At 45.2% G+C, this 15,395-nt stretch overlaps 1 gene segment (V, D, J or C); it reads left to right on the forward strand.

Moving 5' to 3' along the window:
• The first annotated feature begins 3,463 nt into the window (after positions 1–3,463).
• Positions 3,464–15,123, forward strand: LOC120379834. The segment is given in 5 exon segments: positions 3,464–3,514; positions 10,744–11,034; positions 12,447–12,509; positions 14,506–14,622; positions 15,104–15,123. Coding segments are annotated over 3 exon segments (342 nt in total).
• Positions 15,124–15,395: the final 272 nt, after the last annotated feature.

Consider the following 15,395-nt stretch of genomic DNA (forward strand, 5'->3'; position numbering starts at 1 on the left):
AGTAAGGTATAACACACGGCAGAGCGCTGGGCAGCAGATTTTGGTTTGCAGGCAGGCATGGTGAGCACACACGAAAGGGTAGGTGGTGTCGGGACACACATGGGGATATTTTTTGGTGTGGAAATTCTTGGCACATAAACAGGCTTTTCTGGGGAGCACCCTTTGCGTGTCTGGACTGGCCACCACTGTATCCCAATTGTTTACCTCAAATTAAACAGTAACCACAATTGCATGTAACCCCTGTAGAGTTATTACAAGTGTGCACTCACCAGAAATGCCTTTCCTGCCATCACAGTCCTGCACCAGTGGATCCTGGGAGGGGATTGGCTCTAGAGTTAGGAAAAGGTCCTGACTGTCAGAGAGGATCCATTGATCCTCCGCTTGCCTGCTGTGCATTTGCCTCCTCTGCCTCTTCTTCCTCAACAACAATGTCCTCCTCATTGCTTCCCATGGCTGTCTGGGTCCCCTGGGAGGTATCCATGGAGAGTGTTGGGGTACTGGTGGGGTCCTTGCCTAGAATCGCATGCAGTTGCTCATAGAAGTGGCACATCTGTGGCTCCACACCAGAGTGATTGGTTGCCTCCCTTGTCTTCTGGTAGGCTTGCCTGAGATCCTTTATTTTCACACGGCACTGCTGTGTGTCCCGGGTGTAGCCTTTTCCCCCATGCCCTGTGCAATTTTGGCATAGATGTCAGAATTTCTTCTGCTGGTTCGGAGCTCTGCCTGCACAGACTCTTCTCCTCAGGCAGCGATCAGATCCAGTGTCTCCTGTTCGCTCCATGTTGGAGCACATTTACTGCCTTGGGCAGGATGGTGTGCATTCGGCATGCATTCGGTGTGCATTCAGTGTGCATTCGGGCAGGATGGTGTGCATTCGGTGTGCATTCGGCGTGCATTCAGGCAGGATGGTGTGCATTCGGTGTGCATTCGGGCAGGATGATGTGCATTTAATTCCATCAAGGACATCCTCAAAGGAAAAATCGACAAGACCACACATACAAATATCTTCAATTCAACAGGAATGTGCTGGTGAGCTTTCCACGCTGATCAAACAGGAAATGAAAATTGAAATTTCCCGGGGCTTTTCCTGTGTACCTGGCTGAAGTGCAGTGGAGTTGAAAATGTTGTCCAGAGTGGCCACATTGGAGCACTCTGGGACACCTCCCAGAGGCCAATCCCATTGAATTACACAGCATTGTGGCTACACTACCCCTAATTTGACCTGGGAAGGTCAGTGCTAGTACTACTCCTCTCACCGAGGTGGAGTACAGGCATCGATTTTGGAAGCCCTTTAGGTTGGCGGAAAGGGCTCGGGAGTGTAGACAGGCACATTATAAATTCGACCCAATGCAGGGAATGTTGATCTAATGCTGTAGGGTAGACCAGGCCATAGTCTCACTGACTTTAATGAAAACACTGGCTCCCAAGGGCCACATTTTCAAAGGTATATAGGCATAAAGTTGCAGATAGGAGCCCAATTGTGTTCCGTGTGCTGAGCTTGATGAGTCATCTGAGGTAACTACCTGCCAGTTCTAAGAGTCCAGCTAATCCACAAACTAGGGTCTAACTAAGTGACCCCAGGGCAGGCTCCTCGTGAAAGCAGCCAGCACAGACTGTTTGGTGTTGCTACCTTGTTGAGATGCGTCCAGATGTGCCTGGTAGTTCAGATGGACTGGTCCTGCTCCAGCCACAGCCAGTCACCAGGCTGCCCTGTCACTAATGGGGTTTTCAAACAGTGCCTAAGAAGGTTAAGGGCCAGCTTTTTAAAGGTATTTAGGCACCTAGTGAGATTTTCAAAAGCATCTATGTGTGTAATTCCCATTGAAAATCAATGAGTTTTAGGCATCTAGATGCTTTTGAAAATCTCACCAGGCACCTAAATACCTTTACAAACTTGGCCCTAAGTCCCTAACTCCCATGTATTCCAAAGACAGTTAGGCTTAAGCTGACCAGATAGCAAGTGTGAAAAATCGGGATGGGGGTGGGGGGTAATAGGAGCCTATATAAGAAAAAGCCCCAAAAAGCGGGACTGTCCCTATAAAATCAGGACATCTGGTCACCCTAGTTAGGCTCCTAAGCTACTTAGTGCCTTATAAAAATCCCACTAGGTGCCTATCTGTACCTATACGTGCATAAATACCTTTGTCAATCTGTCTCCAAATCCCTTAGGTAGGTTTGAAAATCTCAGCCTCTGTGTTTAACTCCCTTAGGCTCCTTTGAAAATGCCAGTCTAGAACTCAAGCTTTGGGCTCCTCCCCAGTTTGAAAATCTTGGCCCCTGTCTTCATGTTGCCAAGGCTGGAATGAAGCTGTGGTAAGCAACTGCTTTCATTTCCTTGGAACAGTCCCTGAGAAGTCACATGGCTGCATGCACTCTCACAGCTCTGTACAGTAAGAAAGAAGAGGGATTTTTGTAATGAGGTGTAGCACTGTGATGGACTGGGGTACGAGCACAGTGACACAAACTCCATAGAGTGCCGTACAAAAACCTGCAGATGCAAGAACAGCAATATTTTGTGGGGGAAAATACACTAACCTGAAATTTCAGAGGAGGTAACGACAGTACTTTTTATTCTTTTTCTCCCTATTTCCATGTAACCCTGAAGAAACACTTTGATCAATATCCTAAGAGCTGGAAAGAAGGTTTAGCTCAGAAGCATCTTCTGGAATAAAGTCTTTGGAATCATTCAACTACACAATGATTATTTCTATTTTTTGGCAGAAATAGGACATGGTACCCACTTCCGGGCTCTGGATAATGTGTCCTGTAAGGATAAAGTCCTGTTTTTAGTCCTCTGTCTTGGCATGTCCACCGAGGTCCTGTAGAGACCTATTCTTCAGCAGGCTACAAACAATGTGGATACAGATAAACTCATCTTCGGAAAAGGGACCACGGTCACAGTAGAACCAAGTAAGTAAAAAGCTCTGTATGTTTACAATTACACTAGAAGGGACGGGGAGCATTGCTACGTGGTTCCACACAGAAAGGATTTTGCTTTCTGGGGTTTGAGAGGATTTTCTTGCCAGCTAAAGACTCAGCTCTGGATGCTCAGATGCATTGCATAGCTCCATTGGACCTAATGGTCCAGATTCCCAACTTGTGTAAACCAGCATCACTCCATAGGAGGCAAAGGGCCAGATCCCTCCCTGGTGTAAATTGGATGTGGCTCTATTGGAGTAAGTGGACCTGATCCCTAGCTGGTGCATATCTACATAGCCACAGTGGAGCCAGTGGTCTAGATCCTTAGCTCATATATATTGGTGTAGCGCTACTGAACCAATGGAGTTACACTGATATCCACTAGCTCAGGACTTGATAATCTGGGCCAGATTTAGTGTAAAAGTGCCTCAGTGACACTAAACGTCAGTGGATTTGCACAATTTTAGGTCAGTTCAGAACGCAGGCCCCAGGGTTGAATGTTGATGCTCTAGGGAGGTTTTGCGATGGCTCTCTAACTCTGTGGAGTATGAGAAACTGATTTTCGGGAAAGGCACCAAAGTGACCGTGGAACCAAGTAAGTAATTCATCCTCAAAAAGAAGCACGAGTGTTTTCCATGTTCCTGAAATAATGGCTTAATAACCTGGGGCTAAAGTTTTGAAAACTGCTTAAACAATTGGGATGTCCAAGTTCCTTCAAAATGAATGGGAATTGGATGTCCAAATTGCGTGGATGATTGGGAAAATGTCACCCATGAAGTTTAAGGGTTTTTTTAGAAAAGTAATTAAAGTTTTCAGAGAGGGTTGAAATATGGGGTGGCTCAATGGGACAACTTTATAGCTGGTTGCTGGATTTCTTTGTCTCTAGTTCCTTGGGTGTAAACTGAAGAAATTGGAGTAGGTGGTGATTGTTGGTTTTTGTTTTGGAAAGTGAAGCTCTAAGTTAAAGAGGAAAGATCTGGGGTTTGTGAGCCAGTTCGTGGCGTTCCAGAATTCCTCTGAGCGAGATGGAACACGTAAGTTTTTGTAGGGCCCATTTGAAGTGTGTTAACACATGGCCCTTGATCTTTGGGAAAGGCACTCAGCTGAGAGTTGAACCACGTAAGTATTTCTCAGGTGTATTTTTGAGCTTTTTGGGGAAGGGTATAGTGGTGGAAAGGTTGATTTTATTGTTCAGAAATATGCAGTTCTATCTAGAAACTCACAGCAGAACAGTCCTTGGTTGATTATGGGTAAAATTTTCAAAAGCAGGCAAGGCTTAGATGCTCAAAAGTCTTATGTGCCTAATTTCCATTGAAATCACATAGACACTTAATGATCGTCAGTCAGTCGCATGGACTTTCAATGAGGCTTCAGCTCCTGAGATCCAGATTTAATTGTATTTAGGTGACTACCGCTGTCAAAAGGTGCCTAGTAAGATTTTTCAAAAGCACCTAGATAGCTAACTCCCATTGAAATCAATGCATCTTGACATGTTTGAAAGCCCCACCAAGTGCTTATCTGCATCTTGAAATACCTATAAAACCTGCCTAAATTAACCTAAATACCTTTACAAATCTAGCTTGTGGGTGCTTTTGAAAATGTTACCCTTGAAAACCCAATTCCCATGAAAATGACATGATCTGGGTGTCGAAATCCGGTAGGCAACGTTATATGTTTTCAACTTTTTGCGTGCTCCATGAAGGAGAATTCCAAAAAATGCTGAAGGAAGATAGGAGCACAGCTCCCTTGGCACTTTTGAAAAGCCTCTTCTCCATGAACATAGCACAGAAAGTGTTCAGTCATACATACAGCTGTATTTTTTAAAAGTTGTTTGGTGGGTGGGTTAAGAAATAGTTGGGTATAGGGAGAAGCCTAAAATTCTGTGTGAATTTTTGCATTTTTTAACAATCTTGTTTCATATTGATTTGTTTTTTGAGAAACAGTTAAAAGAAATGATAAAAAGTTGCCTTGAGGTGGGAGGTACAAGCAATTGTGTTCATTAGTGACTCTAGAAAATGTGAATACCATTTGGGTCCTTGTGGCTGTTAAACCCCAGCAGAGAGAATTCCTAGCATGGAAATATCTGCTAGTCCAGCTCCATCACAATCAGAGGGGCCAGATCTCCAGCTGGTGTCAATCAAGAGAAATCAGTGAGGCCAAATGCTCACCTGGTGTAAATGGATGTAGCTCATTGAAGTCAGTTGGACCAGCTCCCCAGATCCCCAGGCCCTGGGCCAGATCAGCAGCTGATGTAAATTGACATAACTCCAGAGAAGTCACTGGGGCGGGAAGCTCAGGTTGTGTAATTTGCCAAAGCGCTGTCGATTTTACAGAGCCTTGGATTACAAATCCAGAAGGACCATTGTGATCATTTAATCTGACCTCCTGTGTATCACCGGCACAGAACTTCCCCCAAATAATTCCCATCCAATATCTCTTAAAGAAACCTCCCATCTTGACCTAAAAATTGCCAGTGCTGGAAAATCCCTTGGTAAACTGTCCCACTGGTTAATTGCCCTCGGTGTTAAAATATGCACCTTATTTCCAATCTGAATTCATCTAGGTTCAATTTCCAGCCATTGGATCATGTTAAAGCGCTCTCTGCTACACTGAAAACCCACTATCAAATATTTGTTTCCTATGTAGATACCTGTAAACTGTGATCAAATCACCCCTTAACCTTCTCTTTGTTAAGATAAACAGGTTGAGCTCCCGTGAGTCTATCACTATAAGGCAGGTTTTCTAATCCTTTAATCATTCTCCTGGCTCCTCTCTGACCCCTCTCCAATTTATCAGCCCCTTTCCTGAATTGTGAGCACCAGAGCTGGACACAGGATTCCAGCAGAGGTTAAAATAAACTCTCTGCTCCTATTGCATATTCCCCCTTTGTGCACCCACGGGTGGCACTGCCCTTCTGAGCTCCTTAACACAGCTGTGCCAGCTTGCACCTCCCGGGAATCTGTCCCAGTGAAGCTGTCCCGGCAGCTCAGCACTTGGACAGTGTCTGTCGGGGATCAGAAAAGGGCCTCGCGGTGCTCTGTGCGGAGAACGCAGCGCGGCGCTGGGGGGTCTCTGCACAGCTGGGGTCCCGCAGCCGGGGAGGGAAGCACACCAAAGCGGGCTAGCCAGGCGCACCGTTTTTGTACTGCCGCGTGTAACGGTGCCGCAACAGCTCTTCTCTTCGGCAGCGGGACCCGGCTCACAGTGGAACCCAGTACGTAGCTGTTGTGTTTTAGCGGCTCCGAATCACTATTGCGTGGGGCTAAGGCGTTTTCCTATTCGGGGGGCTAGACAGAGGATCCCAGGCATCTACGGGGCGACTTTTAAAAGCGCCGCGCGTCCAGCCCAGCGCTCCTCGGGCCGGTCCCAAAGACGGGGCCGTTGTGTGTTCAGGAGAGACGCCGCTTATGGAGCCATCTAGACACGGATTCAGGAGCCTAGGGTCGGGCGCCCGAACCTTGGCCGGTGTGTTTATACCGGGGCTTTCCAAGGGAGCCCAGGCGAGTTAGGTGCCCACGTCCCACTGACTTCAGCGCCTAGTTCTCCTGGGCACCTTCGAAAATCCCCGCGTTAAATCTAACCCTGAACCCCCACCCTACGCTGAGCTTGGGCGATTCAGTTTCTCCATCTGTGAACCGAGGAGCGGTAACCGTATCTCCTTGCAGAGCTCTCGGAGGTTCGTGCATGGGAAGCCCTGTGGGAGAGCGAGGCATCATTAGTGCCATTCCTGGTTGAGACCTCACCCCCGAGCCGAGCAGAGTGTATTGGGGCGGGGGTGGGGAACTGAGAGAACTGCAGAGTCAAAAGATTTTCCTTGCACATAATTTAAGACTTGAGATGCTGGAAACTTCTCTCAGTTGGGAGAGATTGTTCCTTAGGGTTGACATTTTCAAAGCCTCTGAGTGGATTTGGATGCTAAATGGCCATTAATTAACAGGAATTATCCCAAATCTTTGAGAACCTCAGCTTAGTAGATACTTTATTTCCCGTCAAGGGTTTTAGCCAGGTGTAAAATATCAGGGAGTATTTGTCAACCTTAAAAATACCTCCTTAAATGGTCGCATTTCCTCAGTAGCGATGGAAGGTTCGTACGCAGCCATTTCCCCTTTGTTAGAGAGGAACGAACTCATTTCAAGGGGAATGGAAGAGCAATTGGTCTGAGCGAGGTGGGTGCTAGAGACATGCTGCAGGTGCGCGACCCAGGGCAGGGACTCGGTGTGAGAATTTAGCAGTGCGTTTACCACTGTGAAACTCACGTTTGGAAATGGGACTAAACTCGCAGTCCAGGCAGGTGAGTGGGGGCAAAACAAGTTGGAAGGCTTTTCATAAACTGATAGTGAAGGCTGGGGTTTTGCACGGAGCCCAAGGGACTTAGGCACCCAGATCTCATTGAATTTCAAAGGGAATCTGACACCTAAATCCTTACAGTTCCTTTGAAAACTCCAGCTTTGGGCAAGATAGTGATACCCTGATGTTCATGAATCCCTTACTCCGCAGGACGCCCCATTGATTTTAACAGGGCCATGCAAAGACTGAAAAGCTTCTCAATGCGCGTAAAGTTCTCAGAACTTGGCCCCTAGATTCCAGAATGTAATCCAGAAATTCACAGATTTCAGAGCACGTCCCAAGCAGGTTTTTTTTGAAGAGCCTTGTCACACTGTGTGCGAAGTGCTGATTCTTTAATATTTGGGAAAGGCACAACTTTGGCTGTGGAACCAGGTAAGTCTTGTATCTCTCTCACTCTTCAGTCTGCATCTTTTTCCAGCACTAAATTCACTCTTTTTTTTTCAAAAGAGAGAGAGAAATAAAGTAACGATTCCTTCCCTGGTTGTGCTGGCGCTGCAAAGAAGTACAAAGATAAACAGTCCCCCCACCCCCGATAAAAACGTTTCATTCCCATTGTTAATTCCATTTTTTCCTTTGCACTGGAGAAGAATGTTCTCCAGGCTGAATGAAAAGCAGGCCCACTAATAAATATAGTTGGCTGAAACATTTTCACCAACTTTTTTTAAAAATTGAAAATAAATATTTTCCCCCCAAATCCATTATGTTCAAAACCTGTCAGCTATCAGGGTTTTTTTTGTAATTTTGAATGATACGTTTAATCATTTTTAAAATTGAGATTTTGATTGACATTTTTCCTTTCCTGAAAACTGCATTTTTTGATTCGATGAGTCATTTTTATACCCCCTTTGATAAAGTCATTGCTAAAAGTTAAGAGAAATCTTCCCGGGGAAAAAAGGTAGGGCATTTCCAAGCCAGGAAAATGGAGACACATTTGAAACAAATGTCCCTCTTTCTACTGGCACGATTGAGGCGGAGAAGTGGTTACAATCAGCTGAATTTTCAGACTGAAGTGACCTGAGAGGCTTCCTTTAGAATAGGATTTAAGACAAACGATGCAGTTATCTGACTGGAGAGAAAGCGCTGGGTTTGGAAAGCTACCGCTGTGACTTTTGGAAGTGGTGTTAAGCTTTTGGTTGAGCCCAGTAAGGAACAGCTAGGTTGTATTGTCTATAGTGGTTGGTTCCCATGGCATAAGCCGAAGGGATGTGTAGCGTCTGCATTTCACTGGTGCAAATCAGGCTTCCTCTTAGAGCCGCCTCTTGAGTTCTGTGTCTGGCCCTGCAGCACTGTGCGTGGGAGACCAGAGCTCTGACTTTTGGCAAAGGCACCAGGCTTTCTGTTGAGCCCAGTAAGTATCATTTTGTTACCTCTGATATGTCAGTTGGCTGCATTGCTAAGGGTTCTCAGCTGGTGCAAACCAGCACAGCTCTGCCTACAGTGCAGCCACGCTGGTTCTGGATCATTCAGGAGTTTGAGCCGCTGTTTCCAGTGCCTAGATAATGGGGTATGCTGAGCCAGATTATCCCCTCCTAAATCCGGAGTGACGCCATTAACGTGAATCGTGTTCCCACGGTGGAGGTGCGGGGAGAGTCTGGCTTTGATGACTTTTATGACTATCAGTGGAGACAGGAGGCTGGTTTGCCTAGGTCTTAGATTGCATTTCGCACAAAGGTCGGTCCTGAGGGATCCGTTTGCACAGTCGGGGTTGTCTCACAGGGGCGGGCTGCCAGTCAGTCTGCACAATACAGAGATCACGGCACGGGACTGTCAATAGGACAGGCCAGAGGACAGAGAAGACCTGTCGCATGTGCCTGTTCTTTTTATTGTAAGTTAAACGAACAAACTATCACGGAGACCCAACACAAGTGGAAAAGCAGCACATCCCTAATCGTGCAGAACTCAACCGCCATTGTGGGTATTAGCGCGCTCTGGCTGGTGTAAACTGAAAGACTTCCCATTGAATTTAGCGCTGCTGCTGATTTACACCAGTGGGGGATTTGGCCCTTTGATAGAATAGGGCTCTCAGGTCAGTTAAACCACCCCACTGAATCCCATTGATCTATGGCTGGTTGACGCCAGCTGGTGCTTGGTCCCACTGACTCCAAGGCAGCAACGTGGATTTATGTCAGATGCAACTCAGGTTTTCTTCGTATTTACATAATTGACACCATACACTTCACACCTCAGAAAACCCTGGCCAGGAGCAGTTAAATTTCAGGTTTCAGAGTAGCAGCGGTGTTAGTCTGTATCTGCAAAAAGAACAGGAGTACTTGTGGCACCTTAGAGACTAACAAAATGTGTTAGTCTCTAAGGTGCCACAAGGACTCCTGTTCTTTTTAGTGAAATTTCAGGCACTGACAGTGCCCCTGTATCCCTCAGGCCATTCCACATTAACTAGGTTTTCTGGATATTCACGGTGATGAAACGTTTTGAGACACCAGCATGAAGTGGTCTGATGACATCAGATTTGCTTGCCTTTAAAGTGCCCATAACAACACTTCTCCAGAGAGGTTGTGTTCCTTGGTCCTCTCACACGTGGGGAACGGATTGAAAAGGTGCAGGAAGAGTAGAAAAATACTGTTATAGCTCTTAGTAGAATTGCAAAAGCCTCTGTGGAACTCGGCAACTGTAAATGACTAAAGGATTTTTGTTTTTGCCACTATTACTAGGAGTGGTTCTTTACTCCTGAAGTAGAGCCATGATTTCCGGTGCATTCCTTGTAGAGCCAGGAGTAAGAGAGAGCAGGATCGGTCACCCACCGACTGAACTTTCTTTGTACCGTTATTGCGATGGTTCCACGGAACACGCAGAACCTTCCCGCGGGCGCATTTATAATTTCAGAGCAGGTGCCAAGATGACGTCAATGCAGGATTAAATTATGCTGTTGAGTTTGATGCTCTAGGTGTGTGGAGTTTGCTAATTTTAAGGCCCCCTTGTTAAAGACTGAAGTTCTCACTCACACAGGAGAGGCTACAGATGCCTGGGAGTTCTCACCGATATAAGTAAGTGTTAAGGACATAGGGAACCTGGGAATTGTTTTTGATATTCATACACATGTCCACTCTTGAGTTTTCAGGATGGGGTTTTGAGTGCGCAACTCTTTTAGTCTCCTTTGCAAATCACAGCCGTAGTTCCCATCTCTCTCCCCGTCTCTGTCTTCTGTAGTCCGTTCTGCCTTCAGCACCGCTTGCTGGTATTTCCAGCAAGGATCCCAGCCAGTGAAGGTTGCACCTAGAATTAGCGTCTTTAAAAAATACCTCAGGTGATATTTTCTCCAATTACCATCAGCAGGGCCTGTTTCCAAACCAGCAATTTGGAGATGTAGCGCTCTATATCCCATCACCATATCCAAAACTGAGGTGTATCTGACCCAGAGGCGAGGGACTCCATATTCCACGACTTTATTCTATGATCTAACTCTCCCTCCCTTTAGAATTTAATCTAATTACATTATAACCATCAATTATTTGTTCTCAGAAAATCCAGAGCCTTCCTCTCCTTCTGTTTTTGTTGTGAAATCGGCAAACGCAAAACCAAGCGATGGCAACAAGTTGACGGCGGCTTGTTTAGTTAAGGATTTCTTCCCCAAGAACATAGAAGTAAACATGAGTCAAGAGACAAACACTGTCTACAAATCGAAAGAAGGAATTCTCTCTTCGAACGGGAAATACAGCATGATCCAGGTGGTCAAGGTAGAACCCAATGAAGAAGTGGGCTGCTATGTTAGACATGAGGGAGTGAACTATAATCAAACAAAGCCTCAATCAGGTACGGTTATATGGTCCTAATGTGAATTTTATCATCGCTTTCCAGCTGCACCTCATGTCATGGTGCGTCATAGTCCTGAATTCAAGGACACCCATCCCTACCCAGGAATGTTCCATAGAACCTCTCATGGGAGCTAGGGGGCAGATGTCCAGTGGCGTTTCAGTGCCCAGAGACACACACAGGTGCACGGAAGGGCTTTCTCCTTCCTAACCCATTTAGGGCCAGATTTTTAATGGTACTTAGGCTCCCAGTGGGTGTTAGGCACTTAGATGTTTTTGAAAAGTCCAACTAGGTGCCTAAAAATCTCACCCCCAGTGACATTTTAAACAGCATCTAGACGCCTAACACCCATTAATCACATCAGGCGCCCGAATGCCTCTTTAGTCACCTTTGTAAATCTAACCCTGGATGGGAAACGTGTCAACCCCCACATTTCTGTGTTGAAAAGTGACCTTGTAAGAATATGAAAAAAGAAAATCCGCATTTAATGTTTCATGAATAATGGTGTGAGATTTTAATCAAAGTTTTTTAAGGAAACATTCTGGACAATATTATTGAAATGGTGGTTGGAATTTTCAGAAATGTAAAGCTGGACTTTAGCTAAACAAAAATTTTGGAAACTATTTGGATTATATTTTTGATTTAAAAAAAACATGATAAAATCTGAAAAAATAAAGCATGGCTCAGTTTTGAATTTAGCAATGAAACTAACTTCAAAATGTAACTTGTTCTTGGTGAAACTAGCTTTACGTTTTTCAGGCAGTGCTAGTTGAAAGTATTTCTAGCACGGCTTAGATTTTCACAGCCACCTCATGGGTTTGGATGTTGAATTTTCATTTACATAAATGGGAATTGGGACTCCAAATCTCAACCTTAACTTGTGATCCATCTCCACATAAAGTCTCCTATTGACACCAGTGAGACGTGGATTAGGAGTTTAATGGAAAAAGCACTTTGTTTCATCAAATTAATTAGGACTTTTCAAATATTTTGTTTCAAAACCTTTTCTTGGTGGAAAATAGGACCTTTTAAGTATGTATTTTTACAGAAAGTGTTAGCTTTTTGAGAATATTTTTTATTTTTAGTCAGAAAAAAAAGATTTTTCCCCCCAAAAGGCTTTTGTTCTGAGATGTTTTTAGATGATTATTTTTTTTCAGTTTTCACCTAAACCCTTTGGGCCAGAATTGTTTGGGTTTTGGTTGCTGAACACCAAAACGTATTTTTTTTTGTCAAAATGTCTACTTTTTCCGTGGGGGGGGGAATAAAAAAAATTAGGACCAGTTCAAAAGTTAATTTCAACCTGATTTTCAAACATTTCCATTCACTCATTCCTGGGTGCGGGGAGGTTGTATTTATCATTTGTTTCAGAACTGTTTTAATTGAGCTATATTTTCATTTTTCTCTTTCAACAGCTACCCCCCTGGCCTCAACCAATAACACTCAAGTGTGTGAATCTTCAAATTCCACGGTCGAAGGTTAGTTACCAAAAATAGAATGAAAGATAATAAAGGGCCAGCGGGATTATGTTTGTCTGAGGGGGTGGATTCAATGCGGATATTTGAAAATGGAATTTCTCAGTTGAAAAATGATGTGTAACATTTGACTATTTATGGAACACTGGCAGTTTGGAATTTCTCTTTCCACGCAGCAGCGCTGGTCACCAACAAACATTATTCATTGGGCCCTCCCTGCCAAATTCAGGGCCATGAAAAACACATCAGGGACTGTGAAATCTGATCTCCCCCATGACATCTGGGAGGGGTAGGGCAGGGAGCGCTTACCCTGTGCCAGGCTCCAGATGCTAGTCCTGACCGTTCTGGGGAGGGACAGGACTTCCTTTCCCCCCCCCCCAGGGACCATTCCCAGGGCTGAGTCAGACCCATCTCCCAGACCCTCCCACGGCTGCAGGAGGCTCCCTGGCTGCTGGCTGGGAGCCCAGCTCTGAAGGCAGCACTGCCACCTCCAGCAGTGCAAAAATGGAGGTGGTAATACCATGGCCTCCCCTACAATTGCCTTGCAACCCCACCCCGCCCCCCCAGCCCACTTTTGGGTTGGGAGCCCCACGGTTACAACACAGTGAAATGTCAGATTTTAAAAATTCAATGACTGTGAAATTGACGAAAATGGAGGTGAATTTGGGAGGTCCCTTGTTATGCATGGAGTCAGGCTGTCTGGGGTGGCTCACAACCATGAGGGCCTACCTCAGGGCAGACTGTCAAAAACAGGGCAGACTCCCCAAACCGGTGTGTGCTGTAGAATAAGAGTTCACGGACTCAGTACCAAATGTGAACTCCTGGATCACGGAGCCAGACTTACCACGGAGTCACAGACAGTCCCTTGGGCGCTCCAGTCTATCTTGCCACCCAGACAAACGGGGCTTAGTCACTTACACCAAAAATCACACCACACTCAGGTTGCTTCCAGTCCCATGAGACCAGTCACTTCCCCTAGAACAATTGGTGCCCTTGATCTTACACCAAAGACAAGGCTGTAGCCAATCCTGCAATAAACTATCGAAAGGTTTATTAACTAGGACAAAGGAATAAGAGAGTTTCCTACAGGCTAACACAAGCAAACATCACCGAGTTACCGGCTAATCATAAGAGGGGCAGAGTTGTAGTGATCTGTCAATTCAAAGTGTTTTCAGACCAGACCAAAGAGGCTGAACTCTCTGCCCTTCAAACAGCTAAAAAGATGGAAAATTTTCCTGTCGACTTGTTTTATTTCCTTCATTCAGCTTCCAAGCCCACATGACCAGCTTCCTTGCAAGTAGCATTTCCCAGGTGCCATAGAGCCACTACACAATCCTTTGTATTGCAGTGGTTCTTGGTGGCCCATCTGAGAGTGATGGTGCATCTGGATGGGCAGGGGAGATGGGAGAGGGGAATGAGTCTTCTGCCTGAGGTTGTAAGTTCAGAGCAAATATTTTTAAAGTTATAAAGCAAAACTTACATCTTTTCTACAGCCATGACAAGTGAGACTGATGCATTGAGCACCTCACAAGCATCTGAGAGAGTGTAAATCCTGGAGACATTCTTAGAAGACTGATACCTATTTTGAGCAAAACTAACTGGTCTGTTCTCCAGCTATGAGTTTGTCAGTTCTTAGCTAAAGTCTGCAGCCTGGGCAAGAACTAACATCTTGCCTGAACATGGGCTGAATACAAATGAAATCCACAGTCTGGATTAAATAAAGGAATGCTAGTTTGTCTGTCTGTGCAAAGTGTCTCTGTTTTCTCTCGCTCAAGATTGCTGTATTTTTCTAATTTTTTAATTATTTGTATTTGTTTAATTCAATCTTGTGCTAACTCTCTCTTTCTAAAATGTCTCTTTGCCTTCTTTCTTTCTTTCTTTCTTTCTTTCTTTCTTTCTTTCTTTCTTTCTTATAATTTTTATTGAGGTGTTTCCCACTTCCTGCTGATATAAAACCATTCAATCCAAGCCGTTCCCTCCCTCCTTTTTTTCCCCCCAGAGCCAAACATGGAAAAAGTGAACATGCTGTCAGTGACTGTGCTGGGCCTGCGAGTTCTGCTTGCCAAAAGCATCGCCTTCAACATGCTCATGACGGTCAAGTTGTTCATTTTCTGAGGTAGGGACTCTTACTATCACAGTGTCCATTTTGGGGCTTGAGGGGTCATTGTTAGTGATTTTCAAAGGACTTTATGGGAGTTTTGAGATACAAAATCCCATTGAAAGCCAATGGGAGTCAATGAGCCAGATCTCCAGCTGGTATAATTCAGCTGTAACGCCACTGGAATCGATGGACCAGATCCCCACCAGGTATAACTTGTCTGCACACCCACTGGTTCCATTTGTGGATGCAGATTCTCAGCAGCCTTCAGAAAGGAGGGCCTTGGTCAGGCACCCAAAATGAGAGGTTGCTTTTGAAATGTTGGCCTGCGATGCCCAAAGTCACACAGAAAGCCTGGGAATCCAGCACAGATCTCCTGAGTCAGAATCTGGGACATCAGCCATTACAGATCATCACCAGAGCGTAGACACTGGAGTGCTGGTCCTAGTGAAATGAACAGTGTCCAGAATGTCTAACCGCAGATCTCTCATTTTCATAGGTTGTGACGAGTGAACCAGCAATGGGCTGAAGACAGGAGACAGGGACCAGTGACAGTGACTTCAGTTGGGGCAGATTCGCAACTGGTATAAACCAGTGTAACGCTATTGGAGTGAGTTGGAATAAACCCCCAACTGGTGTAAATGGACTGTAGCGATTTTGGAGTCAATGGGCCACATCCCAACTGCTGTCAATCGGTGACTTCAATACGTCTATATCAATTATCACCTTCTCCGGATTTCTCCCCAGATCTTCTTTTCCATGGTTTATATTATTCAGTGTTTTCGGTTCCC

Source organism: Mauremys reevesii, linkage group 13 (assembly GCF_016161935.1).
Source record: "Mauremys reevesii isolate NIE-2019 linkage group 13, ASM1616193v1, whole genome shotgun sequence".
NCBI classification, from domain to species: domain Eukaryota; kingdom Metazoa; phylum Chordata; order Testudines; family Geoemydidae; genus Mauremys; species Mauremys reevesii.